Source organism: Nicotiana tomentosiformis, chromosome 12 (genome assembly GCF_000390325.3).
Source record: "Nicotiana tomentosiformis chromosome 12, ASM39032v3, whole genome shotgun sequence".
NCBI lineage: Eukaryota > Viridiplantae > Streptophyta > Magnoliopsida > Solanales > Solanaceae > Nicotiana > Nicotiana tomentosiformis.
In genome coordinates, this window is record NC_090823.1 from 31965009 (window position 1) to 31982704 (window position 17696).

Below are 17696 nucleotides of genomic sequence, written 5' to 3' on the forward strand. Positions count from 1 at the left end.
ACATTTGCCATTCTTTGGAAAAACTTTGTATTTCTATTTCCTGTTTGAGCCATAATACTCTGGACCTCTGTCTCCAAGGCAATTTTCATTGTTGGCCAAGTCCTCGAACTCATGAATAAGCTTGCTCTCAAAAGCAGCTCATTCACACAATATTCTCTGTTCCTGTATAGTATCCAATTTTGCCAATTAGCTCAGCATCATATTGTTTTTCCACCTCCAGATTACCATAGTTAGAATAGTTCCATTCTTTCAATGTCCCTTTCAGCAATCTCAATTTACATGTCAGGACATAGTCAGGTCCATTCTCTATCTCAAAAGAAGACCACTATTTCTTTACTTCATTAAAAATATCTAAACCCCCAACCACCAATTTTCAAATGTGATAAGATTTATGAATCCTCCCAATTACCACTTTGTAACAAGATTGGGGTGTGATCTGATGACACCCTTGGAAGAAGAGACTGCCTAATGTTTCTGTAAGTGCTCTTCTCACTCTGTAGAAAATAGAAACCTGTCCCGTCTTGAAACTTCCTGATTATTTCCTTTGGACCATGTGAATAAACCACCACTTAGAGGAGGTTCAAATAGCTCCAAATCTTCAATAAGGTCGTTGCTTTTTCTTTCCCTATAATTAATTGAAGCCGCAACCCTATCCATTTATTCATTTGACCCAACTTTATTTTTTTCTGTTGTCATAGCTCTTGTAAGTCTAGTATTATTCCTTCTTTCTGTAATGAATCTCATGTTGAAATCCCCATACACTATCCAAGGCCTTGAGGATAATCCTCTGGTTGATGCAATCTCCCACCATAGTTGTTGTCTCTCTATTCTGCAATTTTTGGGTAATTTGGCGTAAAGACTAGTTATATGCACTACAAGTTTAGTCCGAATAAGAAGAGGGAAATTGAGGTGAGATTAGACGTGATTGCGGTGCCTAAATGCCATTTCTGATATTTAAGCTTGAGGTGATATTTATGATAAATGAAGATGTTACAAAATCACAATAACATGGTTGGAACGGAGAAGGGCTACCAGAGTGTTATGTGATAAAAGGGACACACCTATCAAAGGGAGATGCAAGTTCTATATATTGTAAAACTAACAAAGTTATAAGAGAGAAAATGTTGGGCCTCAAAAGTTTAATATATCCTGTTAACATATCCAAATTCCCTTTCAATGTTGCTTGTTTCACTTGGCTTTTGGCAAAAGAGGCAGTCTTGACACATGATAATTTGGTTAAAAGGGTCTACCAGTTATGTTCCAAATGTTACTTATGTGAAAAAAAGGCAGAGACAATAAACCATCCTTTTTTACACTGCAATTGGACAAATCAACTTCAGAAAATATACATCAACCTGAGGGGAATTAGGTGGGTGATGGTTGGAGCAGGAATGGTAACCTATCCCGTCAGAAGGAGAGATAGAGGATTGTCCCAACATGCATTTGGTGGACAATTTGGAATGAGAGGAATCAAAGATGCTTTGAAGACAAATATAGTCCCATCCAAAAGATGAAGATGAACTGCTTAGTCCTTTATTATTTTTGGTGTAAACAAGGTTTCTTCGAAGATGCTGAATCTATTTTGATGTACTGGATTATCTGTCAGATGATATAAACCTAGGAATTTTTGTTTTTACTTGTATTCTACCTTGTCGTTCTGTGGTGACTTCACAACTTGTGTAGTGGACCCTTCTTTATATATAAAACTTTACCATTCTCCAAAAAAAAAGTTTAGCATATCCACAAGATGAATGTTATAGAAATAAGAATGTTAAGACAGATGTGCAGCCGTACAAGATTAAATTAGATTAAAAATGATCATGTTCGCAAGCAACACACACAAAATATGGAATGAGATAAAGTCACTTGAGTTGGTTTGGTGATGTCCTATATCGACCTTTAGATGTATCCAGTGTTTTGAAAAGCGAGCGCTTCGTCGCTTTAAGCGAGAAGCGAGGCGAAGCGAGAAGCTGTCGCTTTTTCCTTACCGAGGCGACACGACCAGCAGAAGCGATCGCTTCAGCCAAGAAAGCGAGAAGCGATCCAGAAGCGAAAAGCGCAGAAGCGAGCGCTTCTGCCCAAAGGGGTCATTTTGAAAAAAAAAAAAAGTTTGGGTCTTTGTTTTTGTTATACAAAACAGACCCAAAGTGAAAAGACCTTTCTTTGTCTTGCCAAAAATTGAACGTTAGCAGCCTCCAGGTAATTTTTCTTCTTTTATTCTTCTTTCTTCTTCTTCTTCTTCTTCTTCTTCTCTCTTCTCTTTTTTAGTTTTTCTCGTCCAGTGTCTGCGCTAGGGCAGGCGTTGGTTCCCCCCCCCTCTTTATCCTTCTTATTTATTAATTTTAATATGTATTTTAGTTTGTAAAATTAATTATTATATATATGTTATATTTTCAGTTTATTTGATTTGTTTAATGTGTATTTCAGTTTGTAAAATTAATTATTATATATATGTTATATTTTCAGTTTATTTGATTAATTTTATATGTATTTCAGTTTATAAAATTAATTTTATATATGTATATATATATATATAATGTTATATTTTCAGTTTATTTGATTTTTTTAATGTGTATTTCAGTTTATAAAATTAATTATTATATATATGTTATATTTTCAGTTTATTTGATTAATTTTATATGTATTTCAGTTTATAAAATTAATTATTATTATACATGTGTGTTATATTTTCAGTTTATTTGATTTTTTAATGTGTATTTCAGTTTATAAAATTAATTATTATATATATATATATATATACACATATATGTTATATTTTCAGTTTATTTGATTAATATTATGTGTATTTTCAGTTTATAAAATTAATTATTATATATATGTTATTTTTCAGTTATTTTGATTAATTTTATATGCATTTTCAGTTTATAAAATTAATTATTATATATATATATATATATATATATATATATATATATATATATATATATATATATATATATATGATATGTTTTATTTTCAGTTTATTTGAATTTTTTATATATATATATATGATATGTTTTATTTTCAGTTTATTTGAATTTTTTAATGTGTATTTTAGTTTATAAAATTAATTATTATATATATGTTATATTTTCAGTTTATTTGATTAATTTTATATGTATTTTCAGTTTATTTGATTATGTATTTTCTTATATTAATAGGGATTTAAAAATGTCCCAAAGTTTTTAAATTGAATTTTTTGATTATTTATATTGTGTCTTTGCAAGGTTTACATTATGTTTTTTAAAAATTGCGCTTCACTTCAATGAAGCGTGCGCTTCGCTTTGCGCTTCGCTTTTGAAGCGAGGCAAGCCCATGTCGCTTTTTTGCGCTTCTCGCTCTCAAAAACACTGGATGTATCGGTCTAGTAGGTGGGTGAAATCATGGTGAGTGGAGGTGTTAAAAAAGGTCAGATAGACCTGGAGGAAGTTATCGGTCTAGTAGGTGGTTGAAATCATGGTGAGTGGAGGTGTTAAAAAAGGTCAGATAGACCTAACATTAAATGGAAGGAAGTTATCTTAAAAAATCTATAATATCTTGAAATTACTGTAGACGTCACGAAAAAGGATACTATGAAAGAAAACGATCTATATAGGTGGTATCAATTGGCTAAGATAACGTGAGGATTCATATAGTCGACCCCAACTTGCTTGGAATTGAGGCGTAGTTGTTTGTTTGACCAATTTTGCTTTTATCATTTTGTAAGGAGTCCTTTGCATAGTCGGAAATAATTTATTGTTGCCAAATATATAGGTTAGAGGAGTGTGCATGTCCCTTCTTAGCTTAATTTAATGATGCAAATACAAATGTGCCTTGGGAGTAGTTGATCGTGGTGGTTGTCAATAGGGTTGCTGATGGTTGGTATTGGTGATTATGCGGTGGTGGTTGGGGTGGAGGTGGTTAGTGGATAGAGTAGTTGTAAAAAGTCACATTCTCCAGTATTGTCAAATGATAGCATCTTAATGATTTTAAAAATTTGTACAAGATCATAATGAATTAGACCTATTCAGAGCATACAAGTAGTTGTAAAAGAAAAAAAATACAAATGCACTTAATGGTCGGAGATTTGAGTGATTCATAGTCAAACCTCCATTAAGTGAAAACAAATGGAGCCTAAGTAGCTTCCACTTAGCTTTGCCGATTTATTTTATTATTTTACCATTCTTATCTATTGCCCATGACCATTCTGGCTTCACCTCATCACTCCTGTGCCTGTACTTGGTGTTTTCCTCATTCAACTCGATTTTGATTCATTTCTTCAAGACACCAACAATGGTGAAAACCTCGTCCTTCATTTCAACACGCAATTTAGAAGTTTCAACTCCTTCACTGTGTCAGTCCTATGTGCCTCATGCCAATGGATTATCTTGGGTCAACATTAGTCCAAGTCAGCTGACCTGTCAAGTACTACTTAAAATCTGAGTAGTCATCAATTGTTGTCAGATCGCATATCAAATTAGTTTATGTCCGTTGGTTTGTCTGGTCAACTGTCCACTTTAGTCGGTGACATATCATCCTCAGATTTTCGTCTGGTTAGCACCATGGATTGCCAGCAATTTGGTCAAATTGGTGACTTAAACTGGTAGCATACATGTCTTCAATCTAACCATGTCTAATTGATTAACAGTGGCATCATGGCCAAGTCAATCGCCTGGCAATGCCAAGTCAGTTTGGTCTCACATCAGTACTAAATCAATTTTATTTTCGGCCGCACATTCAAGGTTTAATTTACAAATTCAAGCTGTTTCACCAGCTTTTGTTTGTAGGGGTATGTTAAAATTAAGAGATAGGATATTCATGATGGTTATGTCATTGTTGAAAGTCAAGTGAATAACAAAGAATATAATATTCTAAAGGTTATGTTATAATAATTAGGAATCTCAAAAATTGGAAACTTTGCTTGTTTCATGTAACTCGAAACTCTTGCATAAGGAGTGCTCTTGTTAGTTGTTAATTACCAATTCAAAATAAAAGTTTTCTCTCTTTCTAAACTGTCATGACATCAAATTGTGTATTTATGGTGAAAATCCTTATTTTCTAACCTCTCTGATGATGTTCTGCTTGGTAGCCGCTAAAAAGTAGTGGAAGCACTGAACTTGTTGCTTTTCAACCGTGCAGTGTGATGAACTGGTACTTAAACTTGTCCAACTTTTGCAGGCAATCAATAGCTTGAAGAATGTTGATTCCACTGCTTTGCTTCAATTTCTTTATCCGATCTTAAACATGCTTCTCCATCTTATTGGCAACGGGGGAGAAACTCTTCAGGTCTGAGACAAACATTGCTGGTGCTTTTAATGATTGCTGTCTTTTATTTGACTTGCTTATATAACAATGTACCTCTTTTCTTCCCTTCGCGATTGTTGTCCGCTGTGGGCTCTGCATCATAATTCTAAATGATAAATGCTGTGTTTTCTCTTTTTCATTTTCCACTTTCAGGTTGCTGCATTTAGAGCAATGGTTAACATTTTAACAAGGTACAGTTTATATTTCCTTTATGCTTCAGTTAACATGGTTGTCCTTTATTATTAACATTAAATCTCTACCCCATAGGGTGCAGCAGGAGTCTGTTGATGAAGCTGAGAGAAATGCTTTCCTAGTAAACTTTGTTGATTATGCTTTTGATGATTTTGGGGGCCGTCAGCCACCAGTCTATCCTGGTTTGTCCACAGTGTGGGGAAGTTTGGCTCGCAGTAAGGTAAAACTAGTGACCTCCACTTTTCTTCAGCGAAATATTTGGCTTTATATTAAACTTGGGCGTTTACTGGCAAGAACTCTTGGCAATGAAAGGCTTAGAAGCTTAGAAGAATTTCTCATAATCTGATGCGAGATATACATGTTGCTGAATGTTATCAATTCTGGTACTTAGATCAAATAATACAATGCAAAAGGTCAAATCTGAAATAATGGACCTTCAAGTATAAAGAGGACAACTGTCATGGATGACGAGAGATTGATGAATGAAACTTTCATGGATGACGAGAGATTGGTGAATGAAACTTTCTCCACTCTTTTAATAGCAGGCAATTAACAATGTGGCCTCTCCATTCCTTTGTTTTCTCCTGTCAGTATACTGTATCCAATCATTCAATTGTGCTATATCTAGATGGCATTTGAGGTAAAATGGCATGCTTGTTAGCCACATAAGTTTCAAGTATCTATTTATAATGTGCTTGAATGGAGTGGCTGGATTTCAAGGGTCGAAAATCTGCTTTAATAGCAACTGAAATATAGAGATTAAGTGCAGAATCTGAAACATAATAGCAACTTCCAAATGGAACTGGAGAGAAACTAAAAAGTATATTGTTTCTAGGTTCAGAAGGTTAAAAAGGCATGGAACTCCTCTGTTACGAAATAATCCATTTCGTAACTTTAATTGTTTCTTTTAGTCTTTACATTTTAGTCCAGTAGTTTGTCTATTTTCAATTAAGTCCCCAAATTAGTTAGCTGACTCAAGGGATACGTGTTTTAGTCTAATTGCTTTGTCTAGATATTTCCAAAGGAATGCAGCTGTCATATTCCACTATTTAGGGCAATGATTGTACAAAAATTTGGGGTACTGAAAATATGACATATTTCCCTTTTTGTTATTTTTTTATTTTTTGCTTTAATTTCCTTGTCTTCAACGTACCAATTGCTACATTTGGTATCAGGAGCCTACCTGGGCAACTAAAATTTTTTATAGAAGTTTCGAACAAGCGCATGAGCCAGATAAAAGAAATGCAGAAACAAAATGTTGAGTCCAACCAAAGGATGGAGAACTGGGTGATGGACATGCATTGCAAAGAGGAGTCACGCTTGGCTCTTGCTTTGGGGAGTACATATACAAAGACGGGCCAATCATCGGTGGCCGGAGTTTTTCGGCCGGCGTCAACTCCAAACACCCCAATCTACTCCTCGTTGGCTCCGGCGACACCAAGGGTTTCTAATGTAAGTAGAGATTTCCCTACAAACCCACTCCCAATGATCTCTCGTGTCAGTTCTGGTCCAACCTTGACTGAAGCCCTAGCCTTGCCGACCTTGAACCTTCATTTTCCTCCTCACTCCCTTACACCTACTGTGAACTCCACCATACCTGTCTCTCTCAGCTCCGCTAGACCTTTTACTACACTTTCAGTCACTAGCCGACCTTTTACACCGTCACATGCCTCATCTTTTACTGGACCATTGACTTTTGGTACTTATGTGCCCATATCTGTAACAGAGTCCCAGACACCAAGCCAAGCCCAAATGCAAATCTTCAATACTGTAGGCCAAGTTCCATTTCAGAATACCCAAATGCCCATTAACCAAATTCCCACTTATCCAGCCCAAAACCAAATTCCCACCTATCCAGCCCAAAACCAAATTCCCACCTATCCAACCCAAAACCATCCTCCATCGGCCCAACAACCCATTTACACTTCTCAAACACCAATACCCACAACCCATTTACTCTCGTACAATGAGATGACCTTGCCCACTCTGTTCTCACACATGGATAACCCTCCTCACATCCTGCGTCACTTGAAAGCAAAATTGGCTTTCCCCGAATTTGATGAAAATAACGTATTAGGATGGATACGTAGGTGTGAATACTATTTCAATTATTATCGTGTGGCAGAGGAAGAAAAAATGATTTATGTGACTGTTACAGTAAAGGACACCTTGGACTGTTGGTTTGATTCCTTTGTCATTGACCATGGGGGCATAATTAATTGGAGACAATTTTGTTTTGACCTTTGCGAGAGGTATGGCGGCACTGGGCCTATGGATGTGGTGACTGTATTCAACAGATTACAACAATGGGACGATGTGCTCAGTTATCAAAAGAGGTTCAAAGAATTGCGTTGTAGAGTGCAAGTGGTGAGACCATACCTCGATGTGCTTTACTTCGTGACTTGTTTTGTGGGAGGATTGAAAACGGAGACTGGACCAATGGTGAAGGTGGCTAATCCACAAACACTGGTAGCATCCTATAATATGGCTAAACTTAATGAGATGGCCACAAAAGCTTCAGTAGAACACCAAGCACCCAAGACATATAAATCTGGTTCTTGTCCTTACCAAAACACCAAAAACCAAACACCTTTTCAAAATTCCAGTCTTACTCTTACCAAAACACCAAACCCCAAACGCCCTTTCCAGTTCCAAAAGCCCAAGCCCCAATTAAAGCACCGCTAACTAAAAACATCACCGGAGAAATTCCCAGAGATATAAGCCTTTGCTTTTGTTGCCATGAGAAGTGGTCTCCGGGACATCAATGCAAAAATAGAACATTGAATGCATTGGAGGGAGAAGAAACATTTGTGGAAGCCTCTGCTGCTGAATTAGCAAATGAGCCTGGGAGGAAATGGAAGAAGAGCAAGAAGAGGTGTCGTTAAATGTCCTTATGGGCCTCGAACAATCTCCCAAAACCATTAGAATTGAAGGTTGGGCTAGAAAGCACTCAGTGGTGGTATTGATTGATAGTGGGTCCAGTGTTTTGGATAGCGTGCGGCGACAAATAGCGACGAGGGCCCGCTTCACTGAGGCGAGAGGCGCGCAGCGAAGCGCTCGCCTTTTTGATGTGAAGCGACAATTTATACAAAAACATAAAATATTATATACATATAACTAAAAACTCAATAACAATAATATATTAATAAATATCATTCAAAAATTAAAGACTCAATAGATAGTCATAGGCTCATAGTTGATAGTCATAGACTCAATATGCAATTAATTCTACTCTATAAGACTATAAATCTATAATTGAAAAAACAGAGCAACAAAAAAATGAAGCTACTGTCTGACTGCCTCTGCTCGATTTTGAAAAACAGAGCAACAAAAAAAAATACAGCTACTGCCTCTGCTCAATTTTGAAAAACAGAGCAACAAATTGAAAATAAGAGCTGAAAGAGATGATGGAAGAAACAGAGTAAAGAACCCAAAAACAGAGCAAATAAAGAAAGAAAGAAAGAAGAAGAAAAAAAGAGCGAAGAAAGAAGAAGAAAAACAGAGCTGAAAGAGATGATGGAAGAAAGAAAAACAGAGCTGGGCTGAAAGAGAAGAAAAACAGAGCTGAAAGAAGAAGAAAAACAGTGATCACTGAAGAAAGAAGAAGAAAAAGAAAAAAGAAGACCAGCAATGGTGGTCGACCAGAAGAAGAAGAAAGTAGAAGAAGAAAGGAGAAGAAGAAGAAGAAAAGAAAAGAAAGAAACATACCTGGTAAAGAAGGGGTCGCTGATGGCTGACGATGGAAGAAGAAGAAGAAGATGTGAACCCAAGCCCTAATTTTGTCGCTGAAGGAGAACTGGAGAAGAAGGGTCGCTGCTCGTAAGAAGTGATTTCACCCAAGCCCTAATCGCGACTTAAGTGTCTTTTTCTTTTCTTTTTTTTTAAAATAGCGACGCTACGCTCGCTTCTCGCCACACTCTCGCCTCTCGCTACACAAGCAGAGGCGACCGCTATTTTGAATCGCAACGCAACAGGCCCTCTGTAGCGACACACGCTCGCCTCGCGTCGCTACACGCTTTTAGCGCTGTAGCGAGCGCTATTTATAACACTGAGTGGGTCTACCCACAGCTTTGTGGACCCACAAGTGATTAAGCAATTGAATCTAAGAATTGAGCCCAACGAAAGGCCCATGCGGGTGAGAGTAGCCAACGGACAGAAGATGCTATGCATTCATAAATGTTCCAATTTTAAATGGACCATGAACGAAGAGCTGTTCGAGTTTGATTTGAGAGTGTTGAACGCAGGGGGGAGTGATATTATTTTGGGTATGGACTGGGTCAATACAATAGTTGCAGTAGTGTTACACACTCGTCCTCACAATATTTCATTCCTTAAGGAAGGGAAATTCATTACACTTTTGGGTAAGGAGGAGTAGAGCCCGTTGGAACTTAAGGATGCTAAGACCATTAAAAAACTATTGAGTTTGGGTCAGTGCATCTTCACAACCCAATTGGTGGCAGAAACGACCCCACATAAGCCCACAATTCCAAGACCAATTCAATTGTTGATACAGAAATACTCAGAGGTGTTTCAAGAGCCTAAGGGGTTACCACCGACAAGGAAGAATGATCATTCCATTGGTAATAAACCCAGTCAATCAAAGACCTTATAGGTACTCGTACGAACAAAAAAATATTATCGAGAAGATGGTGAGGGAAATGTTGGCAGCCCAAGTGATTTCTCATAGTTCTTCTCCATTTGCTTCCCCGGTGATCTTAGTTAAGAAGAAAGATTCATCGTGGCAATTTTGTGTTGACTATCGCAAACCCAATGAGATCACTATGAAGAATAAATATCCCATTCCAGTGGTGAAAGATCTGTTAGATGAGTTACATGGGGCGGAATGTTTCTCAAAATTAGACTTGAGGTTCGGTTATCATTAAGTTCGTATGAGGAAAGATGATGAGTATAAAACGACATTTAGAACACATCATGGCTTATTGGAATTTCGTATCATGCCCTTTGGACTGACAAATACACCCGCTACCTTCTAGTCTTTTTTGACGACATATTGGTGTATAATGCCAAGCTGGAAGAACACTTACAACACCTAGAGTTGGTGTTTGAGTTGCTAAAGAAGAACTAGTTGGTTGCCAAATACTCTAAATGCAGTTTCGCCCAAAGTCAGGTTGAATACCTTGGTCACATTATTTCAGGTGAAGGGGTTAGCACAGAGCTGACTAAAATTGAAGCCATGGTGACTTGGCCTAGGCCCAACAATTTGAAGAGTCTGAGAGGTTTCCTAGGCTTAACGGGTTACTATAGGCGCTTTATCAAGAACTATGCTGTGATAAGCAATTCCCTCACAGAATTGCTCAAGAAAGGAGCTTTCCAGCGGACTGACTTAGCCACCAAGGCTTTCGAGGAACTGAAGAAGGCAATGGTAAGGGCTCCTTTACTTGGCTTGCCCAATTTTTCCCAACCTTTTGTCATTGAAGTTGATGCAAATGGGATAGGGATAGGAGCAGTGCTTATGCAGAGCAAGAAACCTCTTGCGTACCTCAGCCAAACTCTCATTCCCAAGCATTTAGGCATGTCCACCTATGAAAAGGAGCTGGTTGCTCTTTTGATGGCAGTGGAAAAGTGGAGACACTATCTATAACCTAATAAATTCATCATCCACACCGACCATTTCAGTCTGAAGTACCTTCGTGACCAGAGGATAACAACAGCCTTACAGCACAAAGGTATCACGAAATTGATGGGCCTTGATTATGAAATCCGCTATAGGAAAGGTACAGATAATGTAGTGGCAGATGCCTTGTCCCGCAAACACGAAAATTCAAAAGAATGCCATGGACTCTCTGTAACACAACCTAAATGGGTTGAAGAAATTGTGGAGAGTTACAACAATGACCTAGTGGTCCAACAACTCATTGAACAACTGTGCTTAGATGCAGCCGCAGTACCAGACACCACTTATCAACAGGGAATTCTTCGAAAAAATGGACAAGTATGGGTTGGAAGTAATGGGCATCTCAGGGAAAGACTTATTGAAGAAATGCATGCCATTCCTTGGGGGGGACGTTCTGGTATTCTTTCCAATCAACAGAGGCTAAGATCAATTTTTTACTGGCCTTAATTATTGAAAGATGTCAAGGAAAAGGTGAAGGCTTGTGCGATTTGCCAAAGGAACAAAGGGGAAAATGTTTCTTACCCCGGACTATTACAACCATTGCCCATTCCCTCCAAAGCATGGGAGCATTTGACAATGGATTTCATCGAAGGCCTTCCAAAGTCACATGGGAAAGACACCATTCTGGTAGTCATTGATAAATTCACCAAATATGCACATTTCTTAACATTATCCCATCTCTTCAATGCAGCTCAAGTAGCTTAATTGTTCTTGGATAATGTTTTTAAATTGCACGGTACTCCTTGCTCGAGATCCACTTTTTGTCGGTAATTGTTGGAAAGAATTGCTCAAAGGATTACAAATCCAACAGAAACTCAGCACAACATACAATCCACAAACGGATGGCCAATCGGAGAGGTTAAGTAGACGTTTGGAGACATATTTACGCTGTATGATTGGCCACAAACCTAAGGATTGGAGCAAATGGATTCCATTAGCGGAATTTTGGTATAACTCTAGCCACCATTCAGCAATTGGCATGTCACCATTCAAAGCTCTTTATGGGTATGAACCTCCACAGCCCACCTTTGAGCTAGTGTCGTAGACAAAATTAGAGACTGTGGATCAATTGCTAGTAGAAAGACAACTCATGAGTAAGGTACTACGTGATAACCTCCAAAAGGCACAAAATAGGATGAAGCAATTTGCCGATAAGAAAAGAAAGTGACCGAAAATTTGAAATTGGAGATATGGTGTGCCTCAAGCTTCAACCTTACCGCCAAACATCTGTGGCTATTCGCAAAAATCTGAAATTGGCGGCTAAGTATTTTGGACCCTACAGAGTCATCAGAAAAGTTGGATCGATGGCCTGTGAACTCGAACTTCCGGCAGAATCAAAAATACATTCTTTGTCTTCCATGTGTCGCAATTGAAGAAACAAGTTGGTTCAACTTGTTGCAGTGTTGTCAAAGGTGCGCTTAAAGCGCGTTTAAGCCCTGGAGCGAGGCTTAAAACACGTTGAGCGCTTTGCCTCGTTTTGTGGGCGCTTTAGTGTCGCATCAAAGCTTTAACACATACTTTTCCTTGCTAATGAGTGTAATTCTGAAAAGGCGACCTTAAACAATTGATATTTCATTTTATCATAAAAAAAAATTTCAATTTCTTTGTCCATATATTTGTTATTCATGCTTATAATGATTAGTCTTGGACTACTATGCATACTTTTACTTTTTCTCCCGTTGCGCCTTTTTTCATTAAAGCCCACACTTTATTTGCGCTTTGCGCTTAAAGCCCCAACGGACCTTAGAGCTTTTTTGCGCTTTTCGCCTTTGATAACACTGCTGTGTTGCCCTCAGTTGATCCTCCCTGTTGCAACAATGAAGGTCAAGTCTTGATAGAACCAGTGGCAATCGTAGAACGACGCATAGTAAAAAAAGGGAATAAAGCTGCCATTCAAGTTTTAGTACAGCGGGCTAATTTACCTAAAGAAGAGGCCACTTGGGAAGACTACTCTTTTCTGCGCTCCCAGTTTCCTGAGTTTGATCGGCAACCCACCGGCGACGACTAATGTTCTGAAGGGGGATGGAATGTTATGAAATTATCCATTTGTAACTTTAATTGTTTCTTTTAGTCTTTACATTTTAGTCCAGTAGTTTGTCTATTTTTAATTAAGTCCCCAAATTAGTTAGCTGACTCAAGGGACATGTGTTTTAGTCTAATTGCTTTGTCTAGGTATTTCCAAAGGGATGCAGCTGTCATATTCCACTATTTAGGGCAATGATTGTACAAGAATTTGGGGTACTGAAAATATATGACATATTTCCCTTTTTGTTAATTTTTTATTTTCTGCTTTAATTTCCTTGTCTTCAACGTAGCAATTGCTACATCCTCATACAGTATAACAGAAAGAAGTAGCTGCCATCACAACCCCATGGCAATCTATGTATAAGTGATACTTAACCCTAGTGTTGACCTAGTAAAGTTACATGGTTCATACATATCAACTAGGAGCAAAGATAAGGTTGGGCAGTTCTACATAACCCTGACTCATCAGAGAAAACACAGAAAACATATAGGGATTTAGCACTTAGCAGGGGACTGCCAAATCAGAAAGTTCTCTATAAGATGCTCCTGCATCATTTTTGTATGGTTTTCTATCTTTTTGGTATACTTCTTGTATATGGCACCTTGTTCCTTTTGTTTTAATGAAATTTATTACTTTATAAAAAAAAATATTCTCCTGCATCATTAAGACTGGAATTTCATTTAGTAGGTGAGCTTTTCGATCCAAGTTTATCATGTTGACTTCTGCACTGTCATTGTCAGCTCTAGTTTACTGCACAATAAATATTTTAGTGTCACAGAAATGGACTCTATGTATATGACATCTGTTGGTTCAGAAACTAGGGAACCATTCAGTTGTTTTTTTCTTATGTTTTAACTACTTTTGGTTTCTGTTATAGGCAAAAGGGTACCGCGTTGGGCCAGTCTATGATGATGTCCTGGCAATGGCTTGGTTTTTTCTTGAGCTGATTGTCAAGTCAATGGCACTGGAGCAGGCTCGATCCTTCTATCACAATCTTCCATCGGGTAATTGCAGTTGGGCTTGCTTCGATCTGTCATTATTGTTATAATCTTATGCTTTGTAATCATGCTTTGCTCTGAATCCTCTTTTCTAAAAAGTGCATTCAAATAAGGTCTTTACAAAGGTTGTACTCATTGTTTTCCTTCTACCTGGTTATCTTACAATACAGAGTAATAGAAGAAAACTGATCTTTTGCATGTGATCAGGAAAAAGAAACAGTTGTAGTTTCCCAATTCCATAAGTGATCTATATTAGACGGTCTTTTGACCAGATCTCCTTCAGCCCTAAACCACAGCTCTAGTAGGTGTTAGACGATCATCTGAAACTGTTATATCATGTTATTTGACTGGATAATCCTAATGATACATCCTGGATAGTGCGGATTGCACAGAAGCACGAACTTCAAAGTCGTTTGGATGGAATATCTCAGTGTTGTATTAGCTAGTGATCAGAAAACTCGATTAAGGTATTCAAGGCATTTGTCATTGCGTAACGCACTGAGGGAGAAAGATAGAAAGAGAACTCCTAATTAATCTGGAAAAGACTAATATATAAAAGAATCTTACAACAAAGAGAAACAATTAAAAAAGTTCCAGCAGGCCGATCTACTCAAAAATTTACAAGTCGCGATAAACCGATACATAAGACTTCAAAGACTGAAGACATAGAAGAATATGTTGCTTTCCTTTGAGTGCAAGACATGCCTTTGGCTTTATATGCTTTGTCAAAGTCATTTGATTTTGGATTTTAGTGTCAAAAGTGCACACACTTTTCTCACTCTCTTCAATCTTCCTATTTACACTCTCTGGCCCCATAGCAATCACTCTCTGTAGACCACAATTATATAATATATATGGGTAGATGCTAGATAAGAAATAAAATTGTTTAATATGTAAGTTGGTAGCTTTGGTCAAACCTTTTTTCATGTGTCTCTTCTACATAATAGTCTAATCAATGTGCAATGGTTTTGCTTTACTACCCAACAATCTCATTTTCATTTAACGATGTATTCAGGTTGTCGAATCCATTTATATCCATCATGAATGGTGAGCCTGTGTTTGCTTCGTGGTTTCTTAGCATTGTTTTGAGCTAATAACCATGGCTTCCTTTAGAATAATGCTCATTCAGAAGTTAGGTTTTGGAGTCTTAGACTACTTGTTATTCAATTGGTTTGGATGCATTGTCATTCTTTTAAAAATTAGATTGTTGACTGCTGAATAGTTGTGTTTGGAAATTCACCAAATTGGGGCTTTATATTGATAAGCTGCATTTCGTCCTTTTGAGCACAGGTGAAGATGTCCCGCCAATGCAGTTGAAAGAAGGTGTTTTTAGATGTGTTGTTCAATTGTATGATTGCCTTCTAACAGAAGTTCATGAACGCTGCAAGAAAGGTCTAAGCTTGGCCAAGCATTTAAACAGTAGTTTGGCTTTCTTTTGTTATGATCTTTTATCCATCATCGAGCCTCGGCAGGTTTTTGAACTGGTAAGCTTTTCAAACTCGACTTTTGCTCTTCATTCATTTTTAGTATTCACCCCTAAAACTGTTATTCTTGCTCTTCATCACTCAGCCTATATTTCCTCTCTTCTCCAGTCGATGGTTGTGACATAATCCGGTGCTTCAGTTCCTATTGGAGTCTTCCTAGAGGTGTTTAGACTTCAGCCCAATATTTGAATAGTTAAGAAGTCTGGGAGCTCTGGAGTGCTATCTCCAAATCTACTCAGCAGTCATCTGCTAATATAGTTTCTCCCCTACTTCAGAGAATCTTCTTCCGCCATAATTGTGCTTCCCAAGATGTTCTGATCCTTCCAATAATTTACTTTCATCGTCCGGCCATTTATTCAGTGCTGCTAAATTTATTTATCTCCTAATCATTGGCACAAAGGTGGAAAATTTGCTGTTACTAGAGCCTTGCTCAACTAAATTAAGATCCTTTTGGCCACATCCAACCAGCTAGGGTTGGGGCTAATCTCAAGTGTGATTACTGTCTCTCTCTCTCTCTCTCTCTCTCTCTCTCTCTCTCACACACACACACACACACACACACACACAATATTATTACAATTAGAACAAATCTACCATACCTATTTTTTTTATATTCATTTCTTTCCGTAAAAAAAAAGAAGGTATGGTAGGTTTGTTCTAATTGTAATAATATTGTAGGTATTATCCTATATTCATATACTAATCTGTTTTTGTTCAATTACGACAAAACTTTCCTAAGCACTCTGACGCTAGATCCAGAACACCACATTCTACATATAAAACAACTATAACAGCCTCAATCGCAAACTAGTTGGGTTGGCTATGTGAACCCTCGAAATACATTTGGGCCCGATTTGGAACAGTTCATATCTACACCGAATTTATGTTATAAACTTTTATACTGCCAACGCCTTACATGATTTCTTCTTTTTTTCTTTTCTCACCAGCACATACCAACCAGTCAAAGTTTCCTTGGTTGGCTCAGAAATTTGTTCTCCAAGAGTTGAGTCAGAACACTAATCCACACCTAATTTGCACTAACAACCTTCTTATTACTAACAAGGTTCCTATTTCTTTTCACCACCATTGCAATCAGTGGAATCTTCCTTTTTGCTCAATTAACTAAACAAGCTTCTCTCCTGCAAGGAAATAATCTCTCTATGATAATTACTAAACATGTTGCATCTGCTAAAGCTTCAGATTAGAAGTCCTCGATCTAGTTTTCACTGTTTGGTATACTATTCCTTTAACATTAGAAGAAAATACCAAAAGAAACTGAATTTCTTAGCATGATTAAGGAAAAACAGAAAGTTGATTATGTATGCTTAAATGACATTATTTACAGAAAGATGTTATTGTGTTGGTCATATTTAATTTATTAGGAAACATAGATTTTCTTCATCCCTGTTGGTTTATTCAGCACCAAGTAGAGTTTTCTTTATATCATTATGCTATGTTATGTTACTTTAAATTGTTCTATTAATTATTCTTCCCACAGTCTAATAAATATACATCTTCCCCATTATTGCTGTTGTGTACAGGTGTCCTTGTACCTCGATAAATTCTCTGGAGTGTGTCAGACGGTGCTGCATGACTGCAAGCTTACTTTTCTACAAATTATATGCGATCATGATCTTTTTGTTGAAATGCCCGGACGAGATCCTTCTGATAGGTAAATGTTCAAATATTTTCTGCCATCTTATTTTGTTCAAATATTTACCTTGTTTATATTGCTATAGCACTACCCTGTTTTATAAGACATCTATTCTCCAAAGTCAAATGGCTAATGTTCGGTTTTTGAAAAGTAAAATCTATAAGTTTATTATATATTTGAAAACACAAAGAACTTCGAATTCAAATATACTTTAAATAAGGAAGCCAACAACAACTACAACAACAACATGATTAAAAAAACATGATGACCAAGTAGGTCAATAACTGGGAAATTCAAAGACTTTTAGAACGAATTGGAGCATGAACGATCCCTCGTAAAAGTTATCTGGATGGGAAAATTTTAAATATATATATTGAAGGGGTGCCTGCCTTGTACAGAAAGGCTACTAAAGGACATAACAAGG

General features: G+C 37.3%; 1 protein-coding gene across 3 annotated transcripts in view; it reads left to right on the forward strand.

Moving 5' to 3' along the window:
• LOC104110727 (guanine nucleotide exchange factor SPIKE 1) overlaps positions 1–17696 on the forward strand; it is a 56687-nt gene that overhangs the window by 20733 nt on the left and 18258 nt on the right. For all 3 annotated transcript variants that reach the window (XM_009620264.4, XM_009620265.4, XM_018775796.3), the window contains exons 16-21: positions 5158–5265; positions 5437–5474; positions 5551–5695; positions 14014–14140; positions 15425–15618; positions 17160–17290. In XM_009620264.4, the coding sequence (XP_009618559.1) occupies positions 5158–5265; positions 5437–5474; positions 5551–5695; positions 14014–14140; positions 15425–15618; positions 17160–17290 (743 nt within the window). The remainder of the gene's footprint in view (positions 1–5157; positions 5266–5436; positions 5475–5550; positions 5696–14013; positions 14141–15424; positions 15619–17159; positions 17291–17696) is intronic.